Source organism: Crocodylus siamensis, chromosome 2 (assembly GCF_052110815.1).
Source record: "Crocodylus siamensis isolate JL-2025a chromosome 2, ASM5211081v1, whole genome shotgun sequence".
NCBI classification, from domain to species: Eukaryota; Metazoa; Chordata; order Crocodylia; family Crocodylidae; genus Crocodylus; species Crocodylus siamensis.
In genome coordinates this window covers 173386677-173403211 of record NC_143396.1, presented here as the reverse complement: position 1 = coordinate 173403211, position 16535 = coordinate 173386677, and the positions used below count along the sequence as shown (strand labels likewise).

Genomic DNA, 16535 nt, shown 5'->3' with positions numbered 1-16535 from the left:
ACCATTTTAGGCTGGACATAAGGAAAAACTTCTACGGTCCAAGCCCCCAAGGCCTGGAATTGACTCCCTCCAGAGGTGGTGCAAGCACCTACTCTGGACTCTTTCAAGAAACATTTGGATGCTTATCTTGCTGGGATCCTTTTACCCTAGTTGACTTCCTGCCCCTGGGGCAGGGGGCTGGACCCAATAATCTTCCGAGGTCCCTTCCAGCGCTAATGTCTATGAAATCTATGAACTGATGTTGCATTTGTCCTGGGACCAGTTGTGCCTGTGTTTGTCCTGTAATGGAAAAGTCACAGGATTGGCATGTATATACAATGCCCTTCCAATCAGGTTTTAGTAAGCAGCTGAATGCACTGCCACTTTTCTGCTATTGATCCAACAATACAAACCCAGTACATACTTTGTGATGTCCTGGGACAAACTGTTAGTGGATCTTCCCACATGAACCTTTTCAGGGTCTGTCCTGTGACAAAAGAAATGGATGTCTGAACAACTGCAACTTTTCCAGGGAGAAAATTGATTCTCCTGGGACAAATGTGATGTTTGTCTGTAGCCCTACTGTTCTGATCATTATTCAGTTACCTCATAAAACCATGCCTTTAAGGTGGAAGAAATCCCACAGAGAATATAACAACTCACTGGCCCTCTAGGACAGACAAGTGCGATTAACAAGCACTTGTTAGCAGAGGTATCAGAGTGTGTCACAAGAAACAGTCCCCTCGGGCACTTGCACACATGTGAGGAGGCTGCTGCGATGCACTGTAAATCTAGCACGTCAGAGCAGAGTGTGTCAGAGTGCAGAAATTAATGTACTCTAGCAGCCTCCAGTGTCACATGTATCAGAATCTCCACACTGAAAAATGGCAGCAGGGCACTGAATAAAACCTTGTTTGAGGAGCTTTAGTTCAAAGTGCCCCACTGCCATTTATTCAGTGCAAGGACGCTGATACACATGAGGAATGGTGCTTAAAATTAGCATGGCTCGCTAATTAAAGCACCTGCCTTCCCACCTCCCAGGGCAAATCTATAAATGCCCCTTGATTTACATACCTGGTAACCCAATCTGTTCTACAGAGATTGGGAGGCAATATACACATCCTGGCTACTAGGAAATTTCAGCAGGGAATGACCATGTTATCAGTAAGCCAGTTGAATTGACAGAGTCCCTTAGTGACCCTCCATTTGGAGAGATAAGCATGCAGCGCTTCTAAAACTATGTTGTTCAGGCTGGAGTAATGTGTAAACTGAAGATCAGTTCTAGATTTGGGTGGAACATGGAGGAAGCCTGGATGGCCCTTACCTGGGAGTGGGGGGACCCAATGGGAGACAGATAGCAGCAAATAACACAAGATGCACAGCTTCAGCCACGAGTGTAACAGCTAAAAAAACCCCCCAAACCCTACCACCTACACACCATTAAAATATAGTTGGTGCTTTCCAGCTAAGCTGGGACAGCAACATCTGACATTTTTGCCTTGCCTAAATTGTTACTTACTGTGCTATTTAGAGGGGATTTTGTCAAGTGATTTCAGCCCCCAAAAATGGTTTTACAGAGCCTCGGAATAACTGGCATTTAAAAAAAAACCCCAAAACAGTAAAGTTGCTGTAAACAAGTTTTCTCAGTTTAAACAATTTAAATGTAAACCAGCAGAAACATAGGGAAAGCAGACACAGAGATTAAATAATTAGGAATTAGTGGCTAGTATTCCAGGGATGGGATATTGACCCTATTACTGGGGAACCTGGGCACTTCACAATCCTTAATTGTCATTGTTGCACCCCGGGTTCTTATCCTGATTTTCACAGGCCAAGGAAAGGGGGTAAATGACCTGCCCAAGGTTATGCAGTGAGTATCTAACCAGAAGTGAACCTGTGTCTCTTATGCTTGCCTCCTCACCACTGGACTGACTTCTCTCTCCATCAACTAGAGATGCTGGACTAGTACTAAACTAGGCTAGCAGTAGTATCAACTCTTCCACATGTAAGCAAAGGGCTCCAATCTCATGAGCCATCCAGTCCCTTTTCTTCTGTGCATCTGTAGTACCTGCAGTGTGTGGTGCCAGGCCCTATCACAAGTGGTCACTGGATCGCCATCTCGCAGCTCTCTGGATAGACCTGGCCAACTCCAAAAATCCCATTTGTCACAAGTGTTTCAACTAACCCCCAAGATCACTCTCAGTCAACAAGATTTGAGGGAACTGGAGGTTTTGGTTTCTTTTGCACTGGGACTGGGTGTACTGTCAGTCTTGTTGGTTCCCTGCATGTGTAGGTGGCTCTTCCTGGTTCCTGTGGATTGTTCACACTGGGATATGGGAGAGAAAATAATTTAAAACAGAAGAATGTGACTTCAGAAACACAAATGGCACGAGGAACTCGGTGGCAGGGTCCTCCCTGGTGCTGCCTTTAACTCCTAACTTGAAATGGACTAGATTTCAAGCTGTGCGCAACCCTGGCCAGTGCTTGATGGAGCTGGCATTTGGCACTCTTTCCCTTGCTTTACTCCTCAGTTGGATTCATTTTCTCCTTAGGAGGAGACAATTAATAAAGCCCAGAACCAGCAGTCTAACTAACTATTCTGGTGCTCTGAGAAGAACGAAGGGGGAAGGCATATTTTGTGTGCGGACTCATTTGGGACAACCATTTTAACTCCCACCCCCTGATCTACCCTATTCACCTACACCTCTACTACTGCCCAGAGCAGTAAACATGGCTCTTTGATAGCAACTTTGATGACCACGATGGAGAAACACAACTGAGAACATTTTTGATTGTCACAACTAAGGTTCTGTCCTCACAGCAGTCACACAATTTCAGCAGCTGTGGGCACAATGTGATGCCCTCCATGCACACTACTGTAGTCCCATGGAAGCTGTGTCTCACTCTACAGATGGTGTAAGCTCTGGGTGGCATGAAACTTACAGGACTGAGTGCTTGTGTGCACACCTCCAAGAGTCACACTGAGTAGAAAGGGTAATGGCAGCTGGACCACCATGAAGGGTAAGTGCTTGAAATCTCTTTAGCATCAAGGGCTTGATTTTGTCCTGCTGAAGTCAATGAGAACTTTGTCCTTGAGTCTGATGGCTGGGGTGGGGGTAAGTGAATAGGGAGTGGGGGGGGGGTGTCAAACGTTACACAGTGACATATTTAAAGGAGTTTGCCCTTTGCCAGGGGCATTCAGCACTTTCTAGAAAAGCCACCTAGTGTTGACTGTTACTGAAGACAGCAGATGCAGTCTGATACCCTATGGGTCTGCCCTGGTAAAAGACATCCACAACAGGGTGCAGGTTGTGAATGGTTTTGTTCGGGAGAAATGGGGTTCCTTTATATGTCCAGGGAGGCTCCTCCAACATGCTGTAATTCCAGCGCGTTAGAGTAGAGTTGATTAACACAGTGTGCAGGAGCGTGGTAATTACCGCACTCCATCGTCACGTGCATCAGCGTCTCTGCACTGAAAAATGGTGGCCAGGTGCTTTTCACTGAAGCTTGTTCATCAAGCTTTAGTTCAAAGTGCCCTGCTACCATTTTTCAGTGCAGGGATGCTGATACATGTGACATTCTGGGCACTTTTAAATAGTGTGAATCTTGGAGCTGCATTAATTAAAGCACCCCCCCCAGAGCACGTCTATAAATGCTCATAGGGATCAGTGGCCAAGCAGAATGAGGAGGTCTGTCAGGAAAGCTTCCAACTAGGGCCCCTCCATTCTGCTCTGCGATACCGCCTGGTAACCAAGGCCTGGGCTCCCACATGGCTCTAACACACAATCTTAACCTTCAGTCCCAATCCCAGTTCCACCTGGAGCAGAGCCTGCCAACAGCATAATGTACGGTGACAGTTTGTGACATAAGCAAAACGTGGATAATGAGGAGGAAGAGGACACCCTCTCAAACACATTTGCACTGCTCCCTCTAACCCAGGACATAAGCGTCCCCTCTAAGGCTTTCAATGTACAAAGCTAATGCACCAACCTCATCACCCACCTTCTTGCCCATTCCCCTCTATGAAGCCAGCTTAGACTAGCACCGTGAACTTCCTGGAATACAGGCAGCTATAGTGACCCACCCTAGCTACTACACACGGGCTCTCAAGGCTGGCAAGGCCAGCAGCACTGCAGCCTGTCCATCGCTTGTTCAGGCTGCTTCTGTTCATCATTCACTTCCACCCCCCTGCCTGCACAAAGGCAGCTCACTCTGGTATGTAGTCCCTGAAGGAGTTGAAGCTCAGGCTTCTGCCACCCGAGTTGAGGGTGGAGTTAGCATGCATCCTGGGAATCTTCTCCATCAGCTTGGACACTGTCTTCCTCTTGAAGGAGCCGGGAGAGAAGTGCCCCTGTCTCATCAGCTCATGGTACAATGTGTTGAACACCATCACTGTCTCTTCGTAGCTGTCTCTGGTGGAGATCTCATAGAATGGATATTTCAGGGCTTTGGAGAGGTTCTCGCCATCCTCAGAGGATACCATCCTGTCAAACTGCAAGTCCTTTTTGTTGCCAACAATTACCACAGGCGGCTGGTCACTCCCACTGCTCCGCTTAGGGCTTGCATGGATGTGGTTGATGAGGAAGCAGAGCCTCATAACCTCATCAAAGCTGCACCTGTCAGTCACTGAGTACACCACAGCAAAACCGTCACCCCACTTGATCTTCTCCTCAATCTGCAAGGAGTCTTCTTCCTGGGGCAGGGGAAAGTAGAAAGCACAGCATCACCATCCCTGCTTGGCACCTTTACATGCAAGGAGCAAAAAGCACTAGTTCAGACACTTGGCTACAGCTTGCTCCTGTTCCTATTTGGGTCACCAGTAAAACTCCCAACAGTGTGGGATCAGGCCTCTGGAGCAGCGCAGGCTGTTGGCTTTGGATTACATCTACTGGCACCCATTGAGGACCTGACAGTTAATATCAAGGGATGTAGACAGGTTGTTTCATGTCCCACTGAGAGGCACCTGGGATGGAACACAGTGGCTGGCTACCAACAAGGCAACCCAACGCAGCAACACAGGGCAGAAGCTGAATGCTCCATCCAATGAAACTGCAGGTAGAAACTGTGGATCCACAATGGGATGGTCTCAGTCAAACTATGGCCCAGTTACAGGGGTGGCACCCCTAATTTCATAGTACCCCAAGATCACTACTGACAACTGTCTCTTGTCAAAGAGAACACATGTTCCTCCCATCAAGCAGGCAGCTCCTTTAGAAACAGCAAACCCTCACACTATGAAGGGGTATCAGTACTAGCTTAGGGCCAAGGGATCACTACTGCCACTCCATGGAGCATGTTTAGGGCACACTGTCTATCCAAGAACTGACAAGCATGATCCCGTGTAATGTACTGTGATGCTGAACAACATGTACTGTAATGTTGTAACATGAACTACAATGCCAAGAAGCCTTCAGGGGACTGGTGGAATGAACTCCAATGTGCACTACAACTCCCAGAAAGTGGCAGGAGGGCAGGAAGAAATGGAAGGAGTATCATCGGAGCATGGGAACCACAGCAGACCCATGGCCAGAGGGTTGGAAAGAGTGGAGGGGCTAGGACTGTGAGCTGTAGCAGAGGGACTCAGACGTGGAGCCCAAGCAGATGGCAATTAAGTATTTTATAGGACCAGAGACTGATTTGGAGTCCTCTGGAATTATGGGAAGGCTTAAAGTTCTCATGTGTATACATCACAGTGTTACTGTTTTCTACCAATAACTACTGGTTTCTACCGATTTCCTCACAGTGTCACTATTTACTTCCTGTTACCCAGTTCCTAAGTGTATGTGCCTTAATGGTAATGTTTATTTACTTGTGTCTGTCCCCCTCTCCTTAGCCCACTGGCTTGTGACTAATCCCCAGCATCCCCTATATAAAAGTAGGCTCTTCCCTTGCCAGCTCCCTGTGCTAGTTCCTGGGGTTGCAGGGTTTGGTATACCTGCTTAGCTTGTAAAACATGACTGGCTGAAGGCTGTAGTGCCATTAATGCTGCCAGAAAGCCCATCAGTGTTGTGTCAGGAAATAATGAACATAGTCACGCTGAAAATGGGCAGCCTGATTATTGAAAGCAAAACATACCTGCTACTACTACTTTTACCGGCTTTTGTGTGCTCCTGACAAGAACTCTGTATCTCCTCCAGCTTGGCTCCCCACGTTGTCCTTCAGTTTAGTGTTTTCTTCATCTTTCATTTATTCTGCACACAGCTGGAAATGGACTTGATCTAACCACACTGAAGTCACTGAACAGGCATGGTTGGACTTCAGCACATGGTAGATCAGGTCCAAGACAACCTCCCTCACTCACTGCTTCAACGACCTTGTCTTCCTCTTCTCCAACCCCTGCAATTTACTTCTGTCTTTTGCTGCACAAGGTAAAAGCTCCTCATCTTCCCCCGCTTGAAGTCCTGCATTATTTGCTTCTGCCCCTTTCTTCTTATACTTGCTCCCTGTACACCCCCAGTGTTGCTCCTTCCTTGGTCTTCTCTTCCTCCACCTCTAGATTTGTCCCTTCTCCTGAGTCTCACCCTGTTCTCAGAGCAACCTCCTGTCCCTTGCTGGGCAATGAGCCATCTCCTTCAGCAACACCTCCTCCAAGAGTGCTCTGTTCCTTACACTGAACTTCTCATTCTCCTGATGCTTTGATTTTGGTCAGAAGACAACTGTGATGTCTTTGGCACAGGGATGATGCCTTTGCATATGCTCTGTGGGGTGCAATGTGTCGTCCACAGGGATTGGTTAGAAACTGAAACAGCTCAAGAGACTGGATTAAAGTAGCTCCACTGGTTTTAATTTAACTATGCAAACATATAAATAAATACATGGATAAACCATACACCTAGGTCAGTCTAGACCTCTGGCTACCTGAAGTGCAATACTAAATCTCTTACTCCAAAGGCCTTGTCCATTGGGTCTTGGATATTTCCCAGTGCTGCAGACAGAGTGGTATTGCATTGTATACAGCAAAAGAAGAGAGAGAGACTAAATGGGCAACTTCAAATGACATGGCTGAAGTCCTACCAAGGGTGGTCTGATTAAATTAAAAAGTGCAAAGGCAAAGTGGCATTCCCAGAACATTCTCATCCCATCCTTAGACACCGATTCTTAGCTTCTCATTCAAGTCCCTATATGGAGGACCAGAGCTGATGGGAAGGCAGAGTTTCCAGTTCACAGTGGATCTGCCCCAGAGCTGAGGGTCTGGATGGCACTTGATTTCCAGTTCATAAGAAACTGTCCTTTTTTAGATTCGGTTTTGTTGCGAATCAGACAGAACACCAAAAATACTCAGCATTCCCCATGGACTAGAAACTGAGAGTATTTTACTCTGGAAAGACCAAAGTAGAGCAGCTCCTTAGAGTTGACATGCTCATCCATTTCACCACCAGCTGAGAGCAAGAAAGGTGATTTCATGGAGCAGCTAGGGGCCCTCAGTTGTATGCAGCTCCCAGGTAGTCCTGTCTGGGAGCTTCCCCAGAGCCACAGACCCTCGGTGCCCATCCTGTGGCTCTCAGGCTCTGAATCTCAGATCTGCAGCAAGAAGTCTAGATGCTCTGAGAGCTATGGCTCCTTTTATGGTTCTCAGACTTTCAGATCTTCCTCCTGCAGTGTCAGGAGCTGAACCTCTTTTGCAGCCAGGGCCCTCTGGGCTTTCAGGCTCCCACCTCCACGGCAGAGAGCCTGGAAGCTCTGGCATGGCTGTTTGGCCCAGAGCCGCATACTCTAAATCCAGCTCCAAGGCTAAGTGGCTAGGGCCAAGGATCAAGTCCATTCAGGAGTCTCAGCTCTGGGGCAGACCCACTGGGCGGATGTTTCCCCGGGCAAGAGACTCTGGGAGCAGCTTGCCAGGGATTAGGGGTGGGTTCTGTTAGAACACTAATCTGGGACTGATGAAAACCTGAGGCATTGTGGGCTCAATTAATTGACATTTTCTGATGAAATTTAATTCTGAGAGAAGATTTCAGGCTAGCCCTGTAAAACACAGCCTTAGAATCAAGCATAAGTGTTGCCTTCACTATCCTCTCTCAAGGCCTCCTCAGCTGGTCCACCCAAAGCATCCCTGCCCTCCACCACTGCTTGCTTGCTTGAAGCAACATGTGTCAAGGCTCAGAAGACAGATGTGCACCCACACTCTTTTTGAGGCATGGCCTACACTGGAATCCACGTACTGGGGCCAATGGCAAGAACATGGACTGAAAAAAGGATGCTGCCTCTTTGGGAATTCTTTCCAGTTAGTCTTTTCCAGCATCCGTGGATGAAGGAACCATAACTGTACCTGTCCTGCCGTGTCGAGAATCTCAAAATGCACCACGTCCCCATCGATGACAGCTGTGTGTCTGTAAATCATCTCTGCAGAAGAACAAAAAAAGGCACATGAAATGTCTCCTGATCCCTGCACAGAGTAAGTGTGGACGTCAGCCAGCACAAGGTTGGCTTAGATCATGCTACATAAGAAAGTACTGACAGCACGGCAGATCAGACCCTGGCATGTCCTGATCACTGACAGAATGGTAACTGGATGCTTTTAGAGTGAAAAGTCAAATTCACAACCCATCCCATCCCTGACTGCACTGAAGCTAATGGGAGCTTTGCCACTGATTTCAAAGGAAACCAGGTTGAGACCCTATGTCAGAATATAGCACTCTCACCTATGGTGAAAGGGTCATGCAGGCAGTTGCAGTGAAGTGCTAGGCGGCCCTGATTCCCCCACATATACACTGTACCCGTATCGAAGTCATCAGACAGATTCTGACAAGTCTCCTTAGTTCATCTTCACCCGAGGGCATCGTTCTCTTGCTTTAAGATCAGGAAGGTAATAATGGAGCTGGTGTGCAGGGTGGGAAGAGGGGAATTCCAGGTGCTCTCATCTCTTGTAATGCATAGATCTGTTCCTGTTGCATGTTTTTGGCACGTTTTTCTTGACAGCTTTTTTCTGCTTGTCAACAAAATGTGTGTTTTCAAATCCCACCCTATCCTGCAGGTAAGCCAAAAGGCTACAGGTCTGTTGTCACATCTAATTCCATGGTAACCAATCATAATGCCCCTAAATAAGGGCAGTGATATCACTATAGGACCAAGTGCCCTGGGGCACATGGAGAAAACATGTGAACAAAAAAAAAGACAAATCTCCCCAGCAATAGGTATGGAGGCAAAGAGATACCAGAGCCAAAAGCAATGGCTTTTCCCTAGGTCCCCCCAGACCTCTTCCCTCCCTCTGCCTCCCACCCAAGAAGGCCTAGATCTCTACTGGAGAGATCTAGCGGTGTAAATCAGTCACGGTGCTGATAGATGTGGGGGAAAAAAATCCAGCGCTTTACCAGAAAAGGAACCATGTCTGTTTGACCCTGCTCCCCAGCATCTATATAGCTTGCATGCTTCAGCAGAGCTTTTGGGCACTTTTATCTAATAGCCAAGATGAAAGTAAAGGGCTGAGTTTTTTGTTTCGTTTTGTTTTGTTTTGTTTTGGTTGGGGGTTGGGGAGACAGTGTTTCCACATCTGTAAATACTCTCAGTGTCAGAAACTATGCAGTCTAAGACCCGTTGGTGTTGTCCACACTCTAAATCTAGCACTGGTTTAAGAAGCTGATCTGCATTCACCGTGATATGGTTACATACTGACTGTAGCACTCAGGGTCTGTCTTAAAGTTTCCAGCAGGAATCTGTGGACTGCTGTATCATGTACAATGTGCCTCCAACTGTTTCTGTAGTTTAATTTAGCAAATGGAAAGCTGGAACATCCATGAGAGATTCCTGCAGTGCTTTCAAAATTAAGACTCAGATGGATGAAACCATGTCTGTCCCAAACTGGGTACATGACTGGCTTTGTCTCTCTCCACCCTCCTGCCCATCTGAGAAAGAATGACTCTACAAAAAGAGGCCAGTGAGGCAAGGACTTGAACAAGGAAATGAAGATCAAAACCAAACCCAGGCCATGTTGGCCTTTGTTCCATTGGAAACATGAGGTTGGGAATCACAGGAATGATCACAGTGTGACATATGCTAGAAATGAAAAGGATCAGGAGAGAATGACTCCATTGCAGGGGTGTTAAATGCCAACAGAGAGGGAGCTAAAAGCTATGAGACCTTTCAAGCTATTTTTAAAAGCAATTCTTTCAGTTCTGTTTGTCAGCCCTGTTCCTCACCCACTGCCTTCAGCTTGCCTGTCTTTTAGTTCAGGTCACATACATCTGAAAGAACGGATCTTGCTTTTCTAAACAAGAGATAAAAGTTGCCTTGATGCATAGATCTGCATAGTTCTTTTGACATCAAATATGTAGTGAAATGCTTGAAATTTCTCTAATATATCCAAGATATAAACACCACAACACTCTGCTTTGCAACAGTTTTGCAGAGACAGTGCTGTACAAAAGTGACCTTCCCCTTTATTTCAATAGTGATATTTGCACGAACAAAATTCTTGCCACTCCAGAGTTCATTTGTTACTGTTATGTAGACAAGGAGACAGCAGTCTAGGGAACATATCTCAGGATGAAATCAGGAATTCAAGTTGCTGGGAAGCTGGTACTTCTGAAAGTCAGGCCACCAGTCTGGCAGGACATGGTGGCAGACTGGTTAAGGCAGGGGCAGGCAAAATACAACCCATGGGGCCCCTAAAACATTTAGAAAATTAATATTTATCTGCTCCTGGCTGCCTGTCAAAGATGACAGGAGCCAGGGGCAGTAGGACCCAAGGGAAGTCATCAGCAGGAAGCAGCAACCCAGTCCCACACCACTCCCTGCCTTCCTGCCCCCACGCTGCTCTAGCACCACGTGGCTCCAAGCTGCATCACTAGACCAAGGAGCATGGCGTTGCGCTGGTATGGGGGAGTGTGTGTGTGCATGTGCGCACGCGCGCACACATGTAGGGAGGGACTGTGTATATGTGTGTTCATAGGGTGAGTCCCATACGCACACCCCACCATACAGATGCACCCATACCCCTCCCTCACATTGCCATCCAAGCAGACTTCCACACCTATACCCCCCTCACACAGCCCAGCCACCCTTCCTTGCACAAACCCCATATATCTATACACACATCCAAATGCTCCCTCACCCCACACCTCCCACACCCATCCACCCCTACACCCCACATACCCACACACCCACAGCCCCCCACAAATCTATACCCACCCCCCACAATATACAAGAGTAAGACTTCATTTTAAGCTATTATATATAATCACCTCTATGTACACTACACAAAAGCATGTAAATCAGGACAAAAATATTTTCTGAAATCAAATTAATGAATCTTGTAGATGTGTGCTTTTTACAATATAATTTGGTATTTTTCTGGTTCTGAGATGGCAAAACCCCTTGCTGAAGGGAGTACTCCTGGGGGCAAGGGACTTCTAGTGGCAAAGGTCAGGGGTTAGGGGGTGGGACTTACAGTCCCAAGATGGCAACCAGGGCAGGGCACCTGTCAAGGGGCAGGGCTACTTATGCAGACCTTGATAGCTTGCCAAAACTTGGTAAGTGGCCCTCTGCCCAAAATAATTGCCCGCCCCTGGATTAAGGCATCTTGCTACAGATACAGGTTTGGGCCCTGTTCTAGGTTTGTGCTAAAAACTGTCCCCAATCAACCTGGCTATATAGGGACACCTGGAAGGTTTTCTTGGTGACATCTTTTATTGGGCCAACTACTTCATTTGGAGAGATGTTAGACAAGCTTTTGGGCACCAAGTGCATTTCCTCAGGTTTGGGAAAGAAGCAGATGCAGCCCAAGCTAAATGCCAGGTAGATCAATGAATTGTGTTTAACTCCCATTAAGTGAAAATAATCACTAAAAGAAGGGGAACAGGGTAGTAAAGCAAAAGTAATTATTCTACCTGGTATTTAGCTTAGGTTCTACCTGTCTCTCTTCCAGACCTGAGGAAAGACATTTTCTGCCTAAAAGCTTTTCTAACATCTCTCTCAACTCTTCCCATATCTCTTCTAACTACTCTCTCAACCAGTTGACCCAATAAAAGATAATGCCAAACAAACCTCGCTTCTCACATATTCCCTAGACCATCACGGCTGCAACATAATTCTCACCTTACTGCAACTTGGACACCTGGTCATTCAAGCTGTGAAGTGACCATATATATTGAGAGCCACATCACTCCCTTGTGTGAGCACAGCATAGCAAGTGCTGTGCTTAAACAACGCTAGCTCAACAAGTCATTAGACTCAGGGAGACCTTTACCTTGACTTTGAGGTAAGATCCTACCTTGTTCTGAAAATCTTGGCTCTGGTCTCCATTCCTGCCTCTGATTCACTTTGGGATAACACCTCCCAACCTGTCTTGGAACAGGAAGTTGCAGGAGTTCTCTGAAGTCCTGCCAAGGCAGGGCATAATTCTTCACGTCTTGGTGTGGTTTTCTGGCAGTAACATCAAAGGTGTTTTAGCCTTTGTCCCTACCTATAGAGTGTACTCTTTTCGTCTGACCTCTCAAACCTGTTCAAACACAGCTACTGAAGTCATTAGAGAACATGAAGGGACTTTCTTGGTCATCAACTCCAGTTCCCTGCAGCCATGTCAGAGAATGCCTTCTAGCAGCTGATCTTTTTGCTATCAAAAACCACCTGCTCCTGTTCTTGGACTCCTGCCTTGGCTTTCATATAAAGTTTAACCTTTACACTCTTGACTTTCACCATGCTCACACTTATGACTCCCACCCTCAATCCTGATATAGTCCCATCCTCACTCATGCCCCAGGTCCTATTCCCTACCTTCCCCTGTGCTCTTGCCAAATTTTCCATAGATCCCTTTGTCTCTTGTCTCCCAGCCTCAAACCTTCAGCTACTTATGCCCTATCTTCACCTCCTCAGCTCCCTGCTCTCTTCCTCCAAACCCACCTGTGTAAATGTTTTTTCTCTTAGCCCTATTACTTCCTTCTTCTGAGCATGTGGTCTCGTCTCATCTCATTTGGACTGCAAGCTCTCTGGGGAAAGGAACCCTGTGTATTCTGTGAAGTGTCCAAGGAGGATGAAGCTGGACTGTTCTTAGTGGTGGCAGATGATAGAACAAGGAGCAATGGTCTCAAGTTGCAGCAAGGGAAGTTTAGGCTAGATATTAGGAAAAATTTCCTCACTGGGAGGACAGTAGAACATTGGAACAGGTTACTTAGAGAGGTGGTGGACTCTCCATCCTTGGAGGTTTTCAAGACCTGGCTTTACAAAGCCTTGGCTGGGATCATCTAGTTGGGGATGGTCTGGCTTTGAGCAGGAGGTTAAACTAGATGACTTTCTGAGGTCCCTTTGAACCCTAATTTTCCCTGATTCTGTATCAGGTGTTTGTGGTGCAAGTTACATACTTTATCAGGCCACAGTAAGCAGCTCCTCGTGAAAGAAATAAGCAGCAGACAGGAAAGGAATTCCCGCGGGAAAAGGGATCCTGTCTTTGTGAAAACTTTCTCCAGTCAAAGCAAACAAGGGAAGCAAAATAAAGAAAACATAGGACGGGTAAGGAAAAAGCTGAGCTGAGCTGTTTTGAAACCAGAACATTTCTTTTCCATGAGGCAGTAGCTACTTCCTACATGAAGTGCAGAAAACAGAAGAATTTCTAGCATCCCCACCCTTCCAAGCCCAGCGCCATGGCCCAGCAAATAACATGGCTTGGAAAGAGCAACCTGCATTTTTATTGGCTCATGATTTTCCATATCCAACTTGGGGTTCCTTTAAAAAGGCCTGATATTCAGAAAGTAGGTGCTCAAATTGAGCATCAGGCAAACAATGGAGGCCCTGGATATTGCTAGACATGTTTTAATTGAGGGACTAAATGCCTTACTTCCCCATAAGAAAGCCAGCCTTGTCCCCAGATGCCTTCAGGATAACTCAGCAATTCCCATACAGTGTCTGGCATAATGGAGTTTACCCAGGCTATCATAATATAAATCACAATAATAGCAGCAGTAGTTGAATAATAAATACTTCACTTACCTAGAGTAGGGTCATAGTCTCCAATGAATCTTTTGGTGATGAATCTTACTGTTAAAGCTGTATGACAGGAAACAAAAACAAAGAAGAGTTGCAATTAACCACGAAAACGCAATAAAACACTGATAAAAAATAATTCCTTTTTTTGCACACTCCTGAGCACAGACCTGATGAAAGAAATTGGGAGCAAGAAGTATAACAATTAGCAGCTGGGTCTGGTCCAAAGAAATAGTTAAATTGAGAAGTGGTCAGAGAAGCTATTTCAAAGCTTGGACAGAAGTAATACACAACCAGAAACAATTCGAGTCTCTGTCCTAACACCACGCAACACTGACACCGGAAGAGATAAGGGGCAAGGAAGGGCATGATAATGTGGCAGCTTGGGGTGTAAAGTCTGGACAACCCAAGCACACCAGCCTTAGAAGTAGATTGGAAAGCATAGTAATGCTTTGTCATTCTTCCTCTGCAAATCCAACTCCCTGACTTGCTGGTTGTCAGAGAGGTGGCAGAGATAGCCTTGCCAGGTTCTCTGCTTGGCTCCAGTTAGTGAAGTACTTGATCATGAACTTAGACCTAGCTGGGCTGCTTCCAACACACAGATCTGGAATGTGGCCAACAGTCTGTTCTCCTGATTTGGTCAGGGGACAGGAGGGGGAATGAGAAACTGGGTCTGCATAATCCAACACTTTTTGTATCAAGGAGCTGCTTTACAAATACAAATCTTCAAAGAAGGAACTGGATGTGTCCCTCATGTATGGTTGGGATCCTTGTAGAAACCATGAGGTAGACTCCTATGGGCTGTGCCAGGCAGAGGGGCAGACTCCATGACTGTAATGCTCCCCTCATGGCCTTGATGGTGCATAGGCACCTCAAGACAGATATGACTTAAACTGTGCCCTGATTTACTGATTTCAGTGGGAAGAATATGTTGTGGTAGACTTGGCTCATCCTGCCTCATAGCACTTTTCTTACTGCTTCCATTTGTGCAAAAATATCTTAAGTGACCCCAAATGCAATGATAAAAGAAAATCAAACTGTGCCCTATAAAAGTCAACTTAAGACAGGACAGTGGAATTTGTTGAGTGCCTTAGCAGCAGGCATAACACTAAGATGTGTGGCTTTGGTGGCTCCATCAGTGCTTCACATTCCTGTTTCCTAGTCTGTGAGCACACTGTATATTTTAAAATCATCTTTCATAGGTGATGCTGAGGAGGATGTTGGGTATTTTTTACTACTTAATGACCTAACTCTTGTTCAGCTCTTCTGGGTGTGTAGATTTCTGTTAGTCCTCCAAATGGGAAGGAGCTGCAAACTTTGAGCTGCTACAGGAAGATGCAAAATACTAGGGCTGTGCAAAGCTTCAGGTGCTGATTCGATTCAGAGGAGATTCGGCCTGATTTGGTGGCAGAATCTGAATAGAATCAGGGGACCAATTAAAAGGTCCGAATTGATTTGAAGCTCTCTGAATCTTTACTGGCAGTCCCCAGTGGCTGCAGCGGGGAGCTGCAGCTGGATTCGATTCAGCTGCTGTTGAATCTCTGAACCAGATGCAGCTAAATTGATTCAGGACAGTGAGTTGAATTAACGAATCAAATCACTGGCCCCTGAATTGGCTGAATCTGAATCCGAAGCAAATACTAGCCGCTTTGCACAGGCCCATAAAATACCTTAAAAAGTCCCTCTAGGGCATGGCGCAGTTCTCTAGAATGACAAGTCATAAAACCACAAGCCAGTACTTTGGAGGTGTCCATGACAATTTGGTGGGTGTCAGTCCAGCTCTGAATGCCACGTGAGACAATCCTTATATATACACACACACACACATACACACACACGCGCGCGTTTATGGACATTCGCAGACCCTGGCTCTGTGAAAGTCAATGGCATAACTCCCCCTGGTTTCAGCAGGGCCAGGAGTTCAGCCATAAATTTTTATGACCAGAACATACCATGACGATCAATCTAATCTGACCTCTTGCATAACATAAGGCAAGGCATTTCACATAGCAATTTCTGGACTGAATATTATAGCTCAGCAAAGAAATCAGAGTGTACAGCACAGAATCATTCAAATGTTATTCTAGGGACTGCTCTGAAATGCTGATAAATAAAACAGGCTTTTCCTCATGTGTGCTATTAATAATTGGTGTCTTACGGCCCTGACCCTGCAAAGACTTAGGTACATGCTTAACTTTACATCTGGTGAATAACCGCAGCAATTTGAGTGCAACTACTTCCTAGGCCTTGTAGCAAGACTGGCACTCCAAGGGCAGCGGTCACGTCTCCTGGTGGCGACTCAGCTCCTGCTCTGCTCCAACTCTAAAGTCCCTCCATTTGCTCTTTCCTGCCACACCTTGATCTTGTTAATAAAACTTGTAAAGGGAGGCTGCCCAAGGGTCTTACGACAAGCCACAATCTATCTCCTTTACTCACACATCCTTCTTGGACCCCACTACTCATACTCAATCCTTCCCACTATATGGGCCCTCTTGACCCATACATGCCTCCCAAAAGCACCCGCTACCTTATGGGCTAATCACAGCTTCCAAATCTCCCCTACAGCCTTGCAGGTGTTTCCAGTCATCCCTTAGGTGGATACCTTCCCTCACACCACTAGACCATCATAGGCCTCTTAATCCCTT

At 46.4% G+C, this 16535-nt stretch overlaps 1 protein-coding gene across 4 annotated transcripts in view; it reads right to left on the bottom strand.

Moving 5' to 3' along the window:
- Positions 1 to 1584: 1584 nt before the first annotated feature.
- Positions 1585 to 16535, bottom strand: part of LOC149871346 (ras-related and estrogen-regulated growth inhibitor-like) — a 29065-nt gene continuing 14114 nt past the window's right edge. For 2 of the 4 annotated variants that reach the window (XM_090032340.1, XM_090032342.1), the window contains exons 2-5: positions 13897 to 13953; positions 8246 to 8319; positions 4191 to 4672; positions 1585 to 2305 (exon numbers count right to left, since the gene is read on the bottom strand). In XM_090032340.1, coding sequence (XP_089888466.1) covers positions 2179 to 2305; positions 4191 to 4672; positions 8246 to 8319; positions 13897 to 13953 — 740 coding nt within the window. In that variant the 3' untranslated portion in view covers positions 1585 to 2178. Of the gene's footprint in view, positions 4673 to 8245; positions 8320 to 12184; positions 12337 to 13896; positions 13954 to 16535 lie in introns of all 4 variants that reach the window. The other 2 variants (XM_090032343.1, XM_090032341.1) reach the window with 2 other exon arrangements.